Below are 17,522 nucleotides of genomic sequence, written 5' to 3' on the forward strand. Positions count from 1 at the left end.
TCGCTTGCCCATTTCTGTCGTTCTCTTTCGGCTCAACTCCCCAAGTGCTTTCTCTCTCACTCTCACTCACTTTCTATGTTGTTTGCCTTTTAATCTAATTTCCTATTCTCCTCCCACATTCTCTCTTTTCTTCCATTCTCTCTCTCTCTCTCTCTCTCTCTCTGTCTCTCTCTCTCTCTCTGAGGGAGTATTTGCTTAGCTACACAGCTTGCAGGCAGACCCATGCTCCCATCCATTCTCCAAGTCAAATAAAGAGGCCTATAAATTTTTGAGTGATGATGAATAATTACTGTTATTTTTAAGTGTGTATGTGTGTATGCGTGCATGACCCCAATAGCTGGTAATCGTTCATATTATGTTGTTTTCATCTCTCATCCAGCAAAGAATCAAAGCCCTTATAGCACAAGGGAATTATAATATTGGCATCATGGCTCAGGCTTCCAGATTCATCCATCACCTGCTTGGCCACCCATACAGGTGTGCAAGGCAGTCATGCAGTCACGCGCTATTACTCATGATGACAACACCCACCTCTTTGTTTTATTTCTAAATGCATATATACAAACACAAATTCTCTTGAACATATGTCGGAAAATGTTTGATGAAACAAAGGTTTGATTTTTTTGACGGGGGGGCCATAATTCCAAAGGTTCTATTTGGCGCAAACATAACACCACTCGATACCAAACAAATAACAGACCTACAGGGAAGCATGATGCAAAGGGGCTGCTTTTTTCAGCTGGGACTGGGACAGTTCAAAAGTTAACTAGAATGTTAAAAAAAAAAAAAAGTCAGAAAAAGCCCACTAGAACATCTGAAATTGATTTGGGGTGAATGAGAGGCAATCAAAATGCAGCTAAATTGGTGACCTGTGTGCTGACTCATTAAAGTCAATTTGGCATTGGTTCATTTTATTTTTGCACTTGAGTTGTACAGGTCACATGATTGGTGGAAAAGTTGTGAAAAGATTTATCTTGGTCTATAATGAAAACCTGGCATTTGAACAGGGGTGTGTAGACTTATATCCACTGTATTTTAAGCAAGTGATTGGAAATTGAATATTAGTTGTACAGAAAAAAAATAACAATTTCAGTCAGAAACTTGGTTTTCATTCGACAAACTGAATCCCATCGTTGCATTTTGAAATCGCCCTTGCATCACACCCATATATTGAGAATCGTCTGTTCTGAGTTGTATACACCAACTATAAATTTCTTTTCATTTAATTAACTTGGATAGTTTGGCCGATGGAGAACTTTTACATGTTGTTGCATATTAATAAACATAACAAAAGCGACAGCTGTGCCGTATTGAATAAAATGTTGAGCAAATCATGTTCAACAGCGATTTCATTGAATATACTGTAAAGACAAGCTAAATTTCAAACTAAAAAAAAATGTTATTGCCTGGAGCAAATCATCACTCATGCAGAACAATGTACAAATATGAAAAAAGGATGCAGCACACACAAAACTTTAGCAGCGGAGAGCTCCCCATGTGCCCCGTCTTGTTAGCACTACTGAAGAGGAAACCATTGTCGTGAAACCATTTCTCCAATATATCAGGCCTGTTATCACCCAAACTAGAAGTGGCTGCTATTTTTAAAGTGCGACGTAGCTCTTTGCAGCTTTGACGTCCTTTTCAACAAATCTCTCACAGAAGAAGCAATGCTGTTGGGCTTTTGTTCAGCATCTATGCCCGTTGCTCTTGGAAATATTCTCCTGTAAACGCCTTTTCCCAGGGAACAAGGCTGACAAGTAGAGCTGGAATTAGCATGCGCCTATCCCAGCCGATGGTGGCCATTGGGGGTTGGGGGTCGGGGGGGGGGGGGGGGGTGTAAAAGCGGCATGTGCTATCTACAATAAAGTTAAAGAGATGCTTATTCTGAAAGGATTAAATAACCAGACTGGCAGAACGGTCCACACCTCCGCCAGAGCTGTGAACAGCACTCGTTGATGCTTCTGATGACAGCAGCCATCTCTACAAATAGCCTGCAATGTGGTGAAAATGTTCACAGCCTTGTCCTTTATACCTCATTGCTGCCAACATCCTGCACAGGAGTGGGAGCTGAAGAAGGAGGAATAATGCTAATGTTCTAATGCTAAATGACCCCGGTGAGTCATATACTGTAGTACACTCTTTGACTGAGATGGATTCATTGATGTACCAATCTGTACCAGAGGCCAAGTTTTCACCGAGCTGTATGGTACGGTTCAGAATTGTAAACTACGGAAGCAAATTCCCATTAGCCAGTGTTGAAGTCGTTCCAATTAACATAAAGATGAGCTAAAATGGCGGCCCGGTGGTCGACTGGTTAGTGCGTCAGGTCAGCCTCACAGTGCAGATGTGCAGGCTTCCATTTCGGCTCGGGCCTTCCTGTGTGGAGTTTGTTCTCCCCGTGCCTGCGTGGGTTTTCTCCGGGTACTCCGGTTTCCTCCCACATTCCAAAAATTGTCCTTAGGTGTGGGTGTGAGCGCGGATGGTCGTTTGTCTATGTGTGCCCTGCGATCGGCTGGCGACCGTTTCAGGGTGTTGCCGGAAAACAGCTGGGATAGGCTCCAGCACGCCCCGCGACCCTTGTGAGGATAAAGCGGATCAGAAAATGGATGGATGGATGGATTAACTAAAATGAATATGTTGTCGAAATGAGCATCCATCATCCTTTTTTTATGGATCACTGCCAAAGTCAAAACTAAACTTTTGATGACCTTGATGACTCCAGGTTAGCCTCTTCAAACTGACTGCTGTCTCAAAAATGACACACGTATGATCCAATATAACTCATGAGCAACAGCAGACGTACACTCAAGTAAGTGTAAGTCAAAGTCCTCAAAACCGAGGGTTTGTTCTGTCTCGGATAAAGGATGAAAAGTGAGCTTGAGTGGATCCCCCCCCCCAAAAAAGGGGGGGGGGGAGATGGGTGGGAAAAGGTCACGTCGTCATGAGATTGCTGTTCCCTCATCCTGCACTGATCGCTTACAAGTGGAGGTCATCACCATGACATCACATTATTACGCGTCTTTGCCCTTCCGTGCCCGACGTGACCCCGATTTAATATCATTTTCACTTGAGTAGCCACTTTTCGCCTCTGTGTCCTCTTATTCATTAGTGATACTGCTGCATAAGTATTTGCTAAATTTGAGCCTTTGGAAGATTTTCGAGGCGAGTGACTGCTGATGAGGCATAGAAGCATAGACGGCCATTTAAATTCACCACAAAGTCACTGTTTAATGAGACACCTGTGGAGCTGTGAAATGGTACAGGTGTCCTCGCTATCGTTACTTAACCGTTACTTGTTGGATTTTATTTTGCACCCTTGGCGCTCACACACACACACACACACACACACACACACACACACACACACACACGGAGGGTGTTAATTTGACTTGCCAGGAAAGGAAATGGTGTGATTCGCTTGACTTGGTCCCCGGACAGGAATCTAAAGACAGTGGGGAGAGTGCAGCGCAATCAAGCGATAAAGCTTATTATCTGAGGGGGAGCTATATTCTAAGACTTAAATTATCTAGCAGGAGTTAAATGACTTGCAGGTCCTCAAAGGCCCGATGGCCTGGTTCAACTTGGCAGCAGAGAGAGGAGAGGTTCGTGGCAGAAGGGTAAAGGAAGTAGTGATCATAATGATGATCATCATGATGATGATGATGATGACGATGGAGGGGCGGAGGGAGGGAGAGAAAAAGAGAGCGAGGGACGAAAAGAAGCTCGTGCTTGGTGGCGGAGGGTGCTGAAGCTGATTCATAGGTGTGCACCGGCGTTGCTGTGAAACCAATTTTCTCGTTGAAGTCGCGAGATGCACTCGACTTGATAAAGCTGCAAAGTGCTGCTGCGTTGAGTCTTTTTGAAGCAGCTCAGCTCCGATAGATAGCACAGATTGTTTTTAGCATCACATGCGACACGGGTTGTTTGTTTTGTTTTGTTTTTTAGGAAGACAAAAAAAAACAGCCACATTGGATCATTATGTCAGAATAAAAAAGGCTTCCAGCCCACGGGGTCAGGGTTTGGTAAATAATAAGTATCATGTAAAACCGTCGAAAATCAGCAGAGCAGAAAACAGCAAGATTACTTAATTTCCTGCAACAAAAAGAAAGTAGTGTGGTGGAAAGACTGCGGCCTTCATCAACACAAAGGATAACAAAAACACCTTTTTTGGGCTCTTTGTTACATCAATTTGAAAATACATAAATGCGAAGCCATTAAAAATCAATACACAGTAACAAGGGGCAAATAACATGATGGGAAGGCTCTTTAAGCGTTCACTATTAACACCAAAAGCGAAGGTACCTCGAGTGTAAAATCCCTGCAACAGATGTTGACAGAACCTCATGTCAACTCCTTTCCTTTACTGCGTGTTCAATGTCGAGTCTTTGAATCACTGGACTGTGCAAACCACGAGGTGAAGTGAATTTGCAAACAGTGAAAAAAAATAAAATAAAAAAGCTACTTGAAGTTGATATGTGCTTGATGGAGTGGGAATGAGACTGAACCTTTTGCATTCTGGGGAGATTGCGTGCTGAGGTTTTAATTTCGACCTTATCGCAAGGTGAGAAAATAATTTCTGATTTGCGCCAAAATGTAATGGGAAGAGAACTGTAAAAGTACCCAACATACACACAAAACGACAGCGGTGCACTTTCATGCTTGGTTAAGGTCACAGGTGTGATCTAGCACAAATTGCCCAACGTTTAACAACAATTTCAAATCACTTGTTTTGCACCTGACCTGGGTTTGCTTTTGGGCAGTTGCATGCATAATATCAACCAATAAATACCCTCGTTCAATTGGAATTGGGATTAAAACAGTCCTCTTCAGAATGCGGACCACATTGAAACTTCGCTAGCCCAAGATGAGCCCTAAAAAGTCATCGAAAATACGGATATTTTCAGAGGGAACTGAGTACTCATCTTAACAGTGTCAAAGATTGTCACAAGCAGGTTGCAGTAGGGATCAAGAGAGACCGGCAGATTCACAGAAAAGCACATAAGTGGAGCTCCTTGGAAAGTTTTCGACATCAAATATATTGCCGTTCAGTTCCTTGGACGAGAACAGCGAGTTGTGCAGAAAATAGTGACGTTGACGACATGGACAAAACAGCTTAAGAACATCCGAGATATTCATTTCCAAGCCGTTTCTCTTTTTAGCAGACGAACGGGTGAAGGTCAAGCGAGCGAACTGAAAAAGAAAATCGACTTGAAAGTGAAAAGGGGGACTCTGCGTCACTCCCAACTAACCGCCTCTAAATTGTCCACATATTGATGTAGGAAACGGCAGCGTTTGTTTAAGCAAAGAAAAGCAGCCCATTACCGGCGGGCAGCTCGCAGCCTTAAGAGTGCTAATGAGCCCACTGTGCCCTCTCAATATCTCTCGGTATCTCTTTAAACATACAATATTAGCTCTCCTAATATTGCTGTATAATAGATGTGGCCAGAAAGAGGGATCATCTCTGTAAACAGAAGCTGGCACTCAAACATGAATTCATTTCAATGTACTTAATGCCGTTTAAAGTGAATAAAAAGCTATTTTGAAAAAAAGGATATTCGCCCACTCAATTTTCGTCAAAAGGAAAAATAAGACAACAAAGCATCTTTATTGGTTAAGATAGTTCTTTATTATGAAGTGCCACAAAATGCTTTGTGTTCATTGTGCTTACATTGTCTAAATACTGGCTCAAAAGACTCAGGAGATCCTCCCTCTGCACCGAGAGCCCAGAATCTCCTGAGATTAATCGTGTCAGATATCACTGTACAGCGGTTAAAAACGCCTCACAAAGCCTTACAGACCCATCGTCCAAGAAGTGATTAGTTCGGTCAACGTAGCGCCCTTCAGCTCGAAAATACAAAAAAAAAAAAAAAAAAGAAAGAAAGAAAAAAGAAGAGAGGTCAAGCTAGTACAAGTTTTCAATTCTTCTCTACCTGAATTCTAGTTAGTTTCATTGTGCTACTTTCTTTGAAGGTGGACATGATTGGAATGGAAGTGCTTGGAGAGCAAAATATCTGGAGCTCACAAGGAGACGCACAACTGCAACCAAACCTGAACCTCGTCATCAAACACCGCATTTTCAGACGATTATTGCTCTTAAAGACCCTGGCAGGAGAATTCGGAGATTTTTTAAGAAATACATTACACGTGCTTGGAAGGAATTTGCCGGATATTATTGACGATTGAGTGGGCCGCGGTTTCTGAGCATTCGGTGGACGCGCCCGCAGCATTGGAAGCAGGTTTGATTTTTTTTTGATCATTTTGAAACCTCGTTTTATGTCCTTGTCGGTTTGGGAGGGTTGTGAGCAAATCATTTATCTTCACTTATAGCACAGGTGTCAAACTCAAGGCCCGGGGGCCAAATCCGGCCCGCCGCCTCATTTTATGTGGTTCGCGGAAGCGAATCATGCATGTCAACTTGCATGATCCTTGCTAAAAATCTGTACCTAGATGTCAAATTACATGTGTTAATAAATAACGTTGATATTTTGCAATCATTTTGTTTCCCCGTTTACACTCACTTGAACAATTATTGAACAAACTATTATAGTTGGCTGATTTCAAAACTAGCAATCGATCAATTTGGTGTGTGCAACTAATAATACGATGAGACGATGAAACATTTATTTGGTTTCGCCGTCATAACGGCCCTCCGAGGAAATCCGTAACTCCAAAGTGGCCCGCGACAAAAGTGAGTTTGACACCTCTGACTTCTTGGGATTTGAATCATTGTTTTTTAACTGTAACGTCAACAATGACAATTAATTTAAGGGAAGTACACGGAGCAATGGCTGGGTTTGTCTCTATTTGTGTAATTGGCCTCTTGCTCAGTCAGTTCGCCCACAAGCGAGTAATATTTTGGGATATACTGTATTTAAAATGGAAAAGAAATATTAAAATGCCTTTATAGAATCTCGATCACAATCATCGTTATTTTGTTTAGTCTTGTAATACTCTTGACCGCCACCTACAGGACCGGAGTGGAACATAATCACGCTGATTATTCTTCCAATCAAACGAGACAGAGTGAGGAATGTATCGCTTAGCGGAGGTCTGCGTTCTGCTGAGTTCCATTTGAATTATTCCTGTGCATGTTCTTCATATAATTCTCTCACTTCTTATCTGCTATTAAACTCCTTTATGGTATTGCATCGATTTCACAGTCAACAAATATTCCCACTTTATCTTCATCTCCGTGGATTTTGTTCTTCTATTCTTTTTATGTTTTGCTTTGCTTTTTTTTTTTTTTTAAATTCCCGGATTAAAAATATTTCGGCTATTGAGACTCATTTTTCAAAGAGCTCAAGATGAGATCAACGGCTGCAACATCACACCCTTTTGACAAAATTGCCGCCTTCACAACATTCTCAGAAGCGTTTGTCTTCATACAAGAGCTGTTAGTTTCGATCAGAGATGAAGGTAAAAGTAGGGCATAAGTGCATGTTCAGTGCAAACTCTTTTTTTTTTTATCCTTGTCACCTTAAAATAATGCGCAGTGGAAGGCAAATCACTAATTGAATAATCTCCCGATTAAACTCAGGATCTTCATCTCAAAGTGAGATTAAATAAAGGTTACACACGCCCGAGGAACTGCCGCAATTATCCCAAGTCCTTTTTGAGAAGAATCACTTGTTCATATTAAACCTCTTATTTCCAATTGTAGGGAGCTTGACTGGGGTGCGGAGTTCAATCAGACAACGCAGATGTTCTCTCCGGGTCGCTCTGAGTGTGTGCTCGCGTGAGAGTCTTTTCCACATTACGTAACGCCAACTCGTCATTACCCAGCACAAATGTTTTGGCGCAGTTGTGTGTGTCCTGTGAGCGTCTCCAGCGAAGCTCCAAGAATCTACAGCGGATGGGTTTTTTTTTTTTTGGTGGGGGGGGCGGCTTAGGGAGCTGGGTTCAGCCGCACTGTTATCAGCCGTATTGCTCAACACTCGCCGTGTATTGTTCAGGGACCTTATATGACTTGCGTGTTAATCCTGTTGGTTGGCTCAATAGAAATGAATGGTGCCTGCTGCAGAATAATGTACAGTATGTGGGGGAGGGGGGGGGGGTGGAGTTGTAACTGTGAAGGTGCCAGGCCATCCAGCCGTAAGTGCACGCTTTTTCCGCGGTCTAAGAATGCACACTTGATGTGCGGTTGAATAATGCATTGCATTTCAAGTTGAACACTTGGGAACTTGGATGCCCCTTCACGTCACAGCCTCCACTGCAGTCTTATACCTCTGTTTGAATTTTTGATGAGCGGTGTTACACGTGTTTATTTGTCCAGGACTGAAATGAACAACAGGCACCAAATCCAGCAAGTCGCTGATCCCAGCTCCTCGCCCCCCCCCCCCCCCCAAATCCTACGTTAGTTCTACTCACTAAGAGGCAGGCAGTGCATAACGAGAGAAAAGACATTTTGTTTCTTTTTGTTTTGCTAACACTACATTGGCATGTTCCCTGATGTCTGCAATGTTTGTCTTTTTCTGTTTATAACTATCGATGAAGTAAAACATACCTGATTTTTAAAACTGCTATACAGTAGTAGGTAATACTTCGTAAATTCATCATAAAATACCATGCATTAGTGTGATTATTGCTTTGAAAAAATTCTGCGGAGGCTCCAAGAGAAAAATATTGCCCTCGTCTATTACATTTCTGCCCAAAAAAGAAAAAAAAGACACAAAAATTGAAAATTTAAAAAGAACAAAAATAAAGCTTTGTATGATGTTGGCATAGATTCGATTTTTTTTTTTGCATGCAAATAACCATTATATTAAAAAAATAAAAACCCTACAACAAAACAAAAAAAAACTGTGGCATATGCTTTGGCCTGTTGTGGTAGAAATAGGAAGTAAATAAAAAGTAAAGTGCAACATAAAAAAATTACTTGACAAATAAGTAACTAATAAATAGCTAAATGAAGGAATACATAAATAAATATATAAATAGGGGTTTTTTTTGTTTTTTTTCTACCTCGGTAGTGGAGAGAATATGGTCACTTGGTGCAGAAGAACATAAGCGTTATTATCATTGCAATTTCTATAATTATTACGATTATTCTTCCAAAAGCCAAAGGGAAAGAAAAAAAACAACAACCCTCTTTCTACTCGTGGTAGTGCAGAGAGGAAGCCAACAAACGTTAGCTTGCTGTCGCTATTGTCATCCTCGTGAAAGTCTGACCCGCGTCTCCATGCCAGATACAATCCGTGTTTGTGTCATTATTGTCTCTATCCGGAACAGGGAGGAAAAAGTCAACAGTTTTTGCATGCGTAAAACAGTGCCATCCTTCATCGCGAGGAGAGAAATTGTGCTATCATCATCACCATTAACTGGCTGCGGGGGCAAGCGAGTTGCAGAATGTGAGCAAGGAAGCAAAAGCCAGATCAGAACACAAAATAGATGGTTTGTGTCCATTTGTAGGGAAAATGGCGAGTTTGTGGTCTTTTTTGCAAGTGGTTCGGGGGGGGTCATGCATCCAGGGGCCCGAGAGGAGAGAAGGGGCCTTTGAAGCAGGCCGACTCGTAGTGCTTATTCAGGTAACTCTTGAGCGCGAAGGTCTTGTTGCAGCGTTTGCACTTGAAGTGCTTGAAGGCCGAGTGCGTCTGCATGTGAGCGCGCAGGTTCGAGCGGTCCGCGAAGGCTTTCCCGCAGTGGGCGCAGCCGAAGGGCTTCTCGCCCGTGTGCGAGCGCATGTGGCCCTGCAAGAGCCACGGCCGACTGAAGGCTTTGCCGCACACGTCGCACTTGTGTTTGAGGTCGTGCGTCAGCAGATGCATGGCCATGGCGGGCATGGACACGTACACCTTGCCGCAGGTGGGACATTTTTTGGCCAGCTTGCTGTCCAGCGAGCGGTGCGTCTGTTTGTGTCGGCTCAGGTTGGACGAGGTGGCGTAGGTCTTGCCGCACTCGTTGCACGTGTGCCTCTGGATGCTGCGAGGGCTCCCCATGGCTTTCCTCCTCGAGCGGCCATCCGTGATGTAAAAGGCGTCCACCGAGTAGCCGTCGCTGACCGCCGCGTCGCCGTTGATGTAGCCGTCGGTGAGCTCGGAGCCCGGGCTGTCGGGAGACTCCGAGTCCGGGGCTCCATAGTCACTGTGGATGCCGTCGTAGAGGGGGTCCGGCGAGGGCACCTTGATCCCGCCGTCGCTCTCGCCGTCGTACACCGACGGGCTGATGTAGTCGCTGATGTAGCCAGCTGTCAAGCGACAAGAAAACAATGCGCTTTAGACTTTGTACTTTGATTTGTCTCATGCCTGTGATGACAGCCTTCTGAGTCCACTTGATGACAATTTGGACTTTTTGATATGATGAAATCGTGACTTTATGGAAAAGTGAAGAGGAAAACAACGCGCAGACAAGAAATGTGTGTTTTTTAGACCGTGCCACGACGCTTTGTTGGCGCTTTTCCAGTCGCACAATCTGTAGTAGCCGGTCAGCCACGTTTCCATGCAGGCCAAGTTAATATGTTGTCACTTCTGAGATGATGAATTATTAACCCCCAAATTGTCTTGACAGTAATATGTTCTACGCGCCTCCACTACTCTAAATGTGGCATCCTGGTTAATATTCCGTTTGTGGAATACTAGTTAGTTTTCAAAATCTACCCCTTTTTAGCCATCTCACGAGGCAGCCATTTTGCCAGATGTGGTCAACAGAAAAAATGTATGTATTGTAAAGAATTTTTGGGGGGTTGACTTCACCTTTAAAATCACAATAGTGGAAGCATATCAGAGCTCGGAATTGCAAAAGCAGAAAATGGCTCATTGCGGTCTGAGAGATTGAATTGGCACACGCAAAGTATGTTTGTAGACTATAAACTGCAAGATCTCCAGTCGTCAGTCGTGACGTGTGGTCAGGATATTGCTTTTAAAATATTTTTGTTCAATTCATTGATTTTTACCATGATTCAGAGGTATTGTCGAATGCTGTTCTTATGTGTGAATGGAATACTATGACATCCAGCACACATGTCCGCAGAGCGCCGAATCTATCTGCCAGCGGCTCCGTCAAATACGCCACCTGGGCATGCACTTACACGTGGTTTTAGGTCGTCAAAAATGTAGTCTAGATTTGGTAACCAAATTGGTGGATGTGCCAAGGGGGTTGGCGGGGGGGAGCAGGAGCGCCCAGTGAGGCATAGCAAATTCACAAACACACTGAAGTAGAACATTGACATGAAACTGGAGATGCCCTCATTTTTAAGCCAAGTCTTTTGTCTGATACGCCGGTATCTACATTTTTTGGTGAGACGGGAGCGAAGCAGCTCCGTGCGCCACAACAGGTGCACCGCGACCCCAAACGTGGTCGACTCGACTTGCGCTGGCATGAAGTTACGCCCGTTTTTACGGCAAGCACGTGGGCACCAGTCTACCAAAATAGGTTCACTCCTGTTTTGTAACTCTGCATGAGAATAAGGTGCTTTTGAGGTTACCGAGGTAACAGGTCGGCTGTGTGCCCACGGTGAGTCTACCCGTAAGTACAGTCCAAATGACTGACATCTCGTGAATCACAATTTCTCTCGATGATTGGTCGCTTTATTATGAGAAAGGAAGTCAATACATGGAGACAAATTCATCACTCACAATTCAGTACTGATACATTTTGTGTCGTTTTTGTTAGTTGGGGTTTTTCTAATGTAAAATGTCTGCCTTGGTTCATTCAAGGTTGGGAAATTTATGTTCTCTACTTCTGGATACTAATTTGTCTAGCAGATAAGTAATTGGAGAATGCTGTACTGAGTACCGGTAGTCTCAATTTTGTTACATTAGTCTGTTTTTTTGTTGTTGTTTTTTTGTTTTTTTTTTACTGTTGACAGTCACACAGTGAATAGAATCAATCTTACTGAGGCAAACGCTGACATGCCAAATCCAGTTTTGTTTAGTTTTGTTTAGTATCGTTCAGGCTACTGCGTTTAATGCAACATGCTTTTCTTCCATACTTCATTGAAGTTGGAAACTGACTTCCCAAAACTAAAATCAAAAGAGCTGAGATGCAACTGAGTAGTGGATAATGAGTTGTCAAACCTTGCACTGTCAACCTTAGCTAGTGACTCTATGGCTTTAAGCAGATCATGATTCACACAGAATTGAGTCAGATTGATAACAGGCAGTTCCAAATCTGGAGCCGTTGAACTCAGAATGATTCTCAATATTTTGATGGCTTGTCTGCTTTGTGGCAATATTGTTGTTGTAGAGGAGCGCGCGCAGATTTGTTTGCCATAACTACCTGTTGCTCATTGGGAGCCATTATTCAAATAACACTTCATGTTCTTAGTGAGACATTCGTGTCTACTTGAATATACAGTATGAAACATGAAACGTACAGCATGGACTGATGACTGTGCACTTAACCTGCGTGGTTGTCATAGGCACTCTCAACTTTCTAGACACAATTAGTACAAGAGCGTTGCATATTTTAAGTCCTCATGGATGTAATTCTTGAGGGTGAAAGTGGTGGTGTGAGTGTGTATATACTGTGTGTGTGCGTGTGTGTGTGTGTGTACCAAATAGTCCATGGATCATCAACTATTGGACAACAATGTTAGCATAGTTGGGCAGCAGCAATGTCGATTACTTTCTTCTATATGGTGTGACAGCTAAGCATACAGCCACCGTCAGCACTGTCGCAAGAAGTTCTGATGATTTACAACATCCTAAACTGAAAACCCTCCAGGAAATGGCGTATGAAAACAAAAGCCGACTGTATCCTTAGATATCATTTAACGCCTGAATATGCCTCCTCTGGGTCTTGAAACTTGTCTCTCCTAATGTCTTTTTAAAGCCACAAATTTTCCTGCCATGTTTTCGGGGCACTGGCTTGACTTTCGACACATATAAAAGCAAAATGAAACATCTAATAGCCAAGATCGCAGCAAGATTGCAACCACTTGCACAACTCGGTGAGATCCAGGAGCTGTTTCAAACTTTATTATTTATTTTTTTTTTTTAGCAAAGGTGGCAATGTTCGCTTTTGATTGACATGGTCTGAGAGATGTAAATAGAAGCGTGTTTCTCATTTCAGTTGAGTAGCATTCCACTGCCTAATAAGGAGAGTTGTTCCTAAGTTTTTCCATTGCTCATGTGACTAATTGAGGACACGAAAATATTAGACACGGCTCAGGACGGTTCTACTTAATAACGTGACTGTGGGTTTAGATCCAACATGCCATTGGTTCTTTAAGCGATGATATGTGAGTATATGTCATGAACTAATTTCGTGTGCATGCTTTTGGATAGCAGGAGGAAGCCTGAGTGCCTGCGGAAAACAAACAGGCCGGCGTGAGCACCAGATTTGAACCCTCCGCCTTGGCAAAAAACGCGTGCTAATCTCGTTCTCCATCGAGCAGCCAATGGTGTATCCGGCATAATATAATTCTCCAATTTACGATGAATTCAACTTCCTTGTAGCGACTTCACAAATTCAATACCAAATGCTGCAAAGGGCTACGATTTTGTTTTAATTTTAGTGTTTATACTCGGCATGAAATTGTCTTAGTTTTGTTTCGCTGTTACTCAGCTGAGGCTGCAGCTTCTTCAGCCTTCTAGTGTCTATCAGGAGAGTGTCCCTCCTATCCGAGCGTTCCCATTGCGCACAAAGCAACACAAGTTGGATATCAATTATTCCCAACTCTGCTTCATCCGAGCAGAAAGTTGCTGCTAACGCACGGCAGGCCGGGCCGAGCTAAATCCTGCATTGCAGTGAGCGGTACGGCCACGTCGAGCTTTTGAATGATGGAGAGAGAGATTGGAGGGGGGGGGGGCTAGAAAAAAGGAAGCGGAGGACTGCGGGTCGCGTGTGAAGCCACACAGGGCTTGTTAGCCTCGACGTGATGAATACGCCACTGACAGATTTTTTTTCTTTTTCTATCTTCTCCAACGCACAAACACAAGTGAGGGTCAGGCGCGGGAAGCACACGCTGATGCAACAGCGTGTCAGTGGCGCCTCGGTGGAGGCAGGGAGAGGAAGCACGGAGACGTCTGTTCAAGGGTGTATTGAAGTTCACAGTGCACAACAATGAGTCACGCTGTTGCCGGAGGATGTACAGCAATGAGGCGGACTACAGACTACAAGCACAATAAAATAACACTATCTGCATTTAACTGTGACTCAAACATAAATCGCAAGTGACACTTGTTGAGTCAATTGATCCTTCTGTGTGAGAATCTTACGGAGCTTATTTGTAGGAAGCGTAGTGCATTCATCGTAAATTACGAAAGACGAACAATTGCTTGGAGGGAAGTTAAAGGGTGTGTGCCCGACAGTGCGCAAAAAAATGGTTGACACATTGAAAGTCGTGCTTTTTGTTTTTTTCATTGGATGTTTTTCCTCATGTGTGGTGGTTTGTTGAATATCAAAGGTACGAAATGAGGCCAGGGAATTGGGTTTACTTTTTCAACATAATCATATCATATTTAAAATGTAATTTTGCCATGACTGTTTTAACAAAGATGGCAAAAATATATATACACGATATAGTTTTGTTTTTTTAATGACGACCTCAGCCATTAATGCAAACAAACAGTCAGCCATTTCAGTGATTTTTCGCATGGGTAGGGAAAAAAATAAATTTGTTCCTGAGTCCAGCTAATTGCATCATAAAACCTTCCTTAAGTGAACTTTTAACCGTATTAATGACACAACAAGTGTAAAATGAGTCCACAGTCTTCTATCCTGGTTCCAAGCAGGATACTTGTGCTTTTTGACAACAGAAACATATTTTACCCTTTTACTTGTTGCTATTATTGGAACCAGTTTTAATCCCACACGTTCAGGTTGCAGACACATGTACTTTGAAAGAACGTGAATATATTAGAAGATTAAAAAGAGCCCCATCCGTCCATTTTCAGGGCGTCGAAGCCGATGCCAAGTGACTCTGGCTGAAAAGGCGGACTGCACCCTGAGTCCCAGGGCACACACAGAATGGGAACCGAACCCTCATTGTCTGCACCCAAGTCAGGAACAATGTATCACTGCATCGTCAACTCGACTAAAATATTTCCAATTGTATTATTAGTGAACTGTTAAAGTTATCTGTATACTTCTCGAGTGTTGCGTAACAGGTATTGCGGATATACGGGGTTGAGGGGAGCAGTGGTTGGGAGTTGGTTGATTTGAAGGCTATTTACCTAATCACCACACAAACAAAGTACCTGACACAAAAACACTTAAGGAAGTTGAAATTTCCCAAGGGCAAAAGTAGCAGGGGCTTTACCATTGTTTAAAAACAAAACAAAACAAAACAAAAAACCCAAACAAACGAAACACTCCACCTTTTCTTTGATACCAATTAACGCTGTATTCTATTTTCCATCACTTTTTCCCATTCTTCTTCTTCTCCCAACCACCCTTGAGCCAAATCTTCCTTTCGGAATAAGGGCATTTAGTCCTTTGACGCTCACTAAAATGAGCTCCTGCGCGATATGCAGAGCTCTCGTGTGACGTCATGCATGACAATGTTTTCGAAAACATGAAGCCACACAACATTGTTCCCCAAAATGTTCAATTCCGACTCGTACAAGCTCAGAGGTATTTGACTTTATAAGTGTCTATTGCATAACTCGCGTTCATCGCTCTCTAGTTACACGCATCATAACTATCACCGATGGAAGCCTGTTGAGTATCTTTTTTTTTTTTTTTTTTTTCTTGACTCGAAATGACCCAAGCAGTCCGAAGTTGAAGGGTTTGTTGCGATAAACGACCAACTGTCCCCTGTTCATCCCCTTTACCCTTACTTAGCCCGTGTCGGAGGAAGTGCGTTGGGGAAGTGGGCAGTTGACTAGAAGCTAAAAATCAATAAAACATGGGATGGATTGAGTTCATGCGACCTTCCTGCTAACATCCACTTTAGAATAGCTCAGCAGGGCAAGTGTGTGTGTGTCTGTTGAGAAGGTTAGATTCCCCAGTTTGGCCCGTGAGCAAGGCAGCTGAGCGCTCCAGTATGTTGTCTACTGTGATGGTTTAAATGCAGAAATGAAGTTTTGGGCAAAGCATGTAAAACAACAACAGTCGAGTTGCTTGTAAAACTGCAATTGCATCCTCAGCACATTCCAGTTTGTGCTGTGGTTGCAGTGCACGTTTAGTGAAACGACGGCAGCCGCACACCTGTTCAAGATGTGCCCGACCTACCCTTGTCATGTAGCCGCAGGCTGAGCTCCGTCCTGGGCCGGTAGGCGCTCTCCAAATCATCCGCGGTGGAGAAATCATCCAGTTTCACCTTTTTCACCAGGAAAGACCTCGGCATGGTGGTGCGACGCACACACGCACACACGCACTCAGCCACACGAGTCCACACACACGCAACCGCAGCAGACCGGTGTGGCCAGCGTGCCCACCAGGAGCGCGCTCGTGAAGCTGTTGAGCAGGTCTTTTAATTTTGAAAGATTTTTATTTTTGAAGTGTGCTCGAAATTCCACCACTGGCTCCTCCTCGGGAGAGCGGGAGCAAGTTCAGCACCGGACAGCTCCCCTCGCTCAGCTTCCTGTGCAGCAGGCAAGCGGAAGTCCACTCTACGCCAGCCTCACGTGCAGTGAAGAATAAATAGATCAGCGTTTGTCTTGAAAGAAGAGGAGAGGAGAAAGAGGGAGGGGAGAGTGGAATTTGGAAGCTTTGCCGAAGAAATCTCCAGTTCCGGTCTCCGTGGAAGTAGTCCTCAAGTCCGCCCGGCGACTCGTCGGCTCATTGCATCCTCCCCCCCTCCCTGCAGCTCCTCTTCTCTTTCTGCTGCTTCCCTCTCTCTTCTCTCCTCTCCCGCTTTGTGAGGCGAGCTGTTCCGTGCCTCTGTCGTCTGACGATCAGCTGACTGCATTTATAAGCGAGGGGGGAGCGAGAGGGATGTACAGAGAGAGAGAGAGAGAGAGAGAGTCCAAGGAGTGCTTAATTTAATCCATCCCTCCTCTCAAGGGAGTGTTGACTGGCCCGGATGATTTATTGAAGCTGTTAAACGCCCCCCCCCCCCCCCCCACCCGTCCCACCCACCCCCTTTTTTTGTCTTTTTTCCTGTTTCTTTCCATCGTTTTCTTTCTTTCTTTATTTCTGGAAGTAGTCGGCATACTTGGAAGTGATGGGAAAAAAATACAACTTCATCACCATTGCATTCGCCACCTGAGAGCTACGTACAATCAGGATTTCCTGCGCCTTTGTCAAGGTCAATTACAAACACGTTCAAGTTCATATATCCCAGCTTTTACAGCAGCCATCCATTTTCCATAAGGCGTAGAGCGAGTAGCCTATCAGAGCTGATATTGGTCAATTACCCCGCAAGGTTATTAAAGCTAATGCACACTAACGAAATAACTCAAACTAAAACTAAGAGGAAAACAAAAATTCCATTAATGTAATGAAATGAAAATGTTTCTTTTTTAAATGAAACCTAAATGAAATGCCATCTAATTTTTTTACAAAACAAACGATAAGTAGAATGAAAATGTCCTTCATTCTGTCCTCGATTAGTACCATTCATGAGCTTTTGGGGTTCATTTGAAATGCATTTATTTTGGTATTAAAACTAATACAAATAAATAATCTCGCTCTAAAAC

General features: G+C 43.4%; 1 protein-coding gene across 1 annotated transcript; it reads right to left on the minus strand.

Moving 5' to 3' along the window:
- Window positions 1-5,603: 5,603 nt before the first annotated feature.
- Window positions 5,604-16,746, minus strand: LOC147203755 (transcriptional repressor scratch 1-like). Its single transcript, XM_086114552.1, has 2 exons — window positions 16,114-16,746; window positions 5,604-10,183 (listed from the first exon to the last, which is right to left on the minus strand). Exons 1-2 carry the CDS (start codon window positions 16,226-16,228, stop codon window positions 9,456-9,458), a joined length of 843 nt encoding a protein of 280 aa, XP_085970678.1. The 5' UTR covers window positions 16,229-16,746; the 3' UTR covers window positions 5,604-9,455.
- Window positions 16,747-17,522: the final 776 nt, after the last annotated feature.

Source organism: Hippocampus guttulatus, chromosome 6 (genome assembly GCF_054856545.1).
Source record: "Hippocampus guttulatus isolate MCC_2025c chromosome 6, RoL_Hgut_1.0, whole genome shotgun sequence".
Classification (NCBI taxonomy): Eukaryota; Metazoa; Chordata; class Actinopteri; order Syngnathiformes; family Syngnathidae; genus Hippocampus; species Hippocampus guttulatus.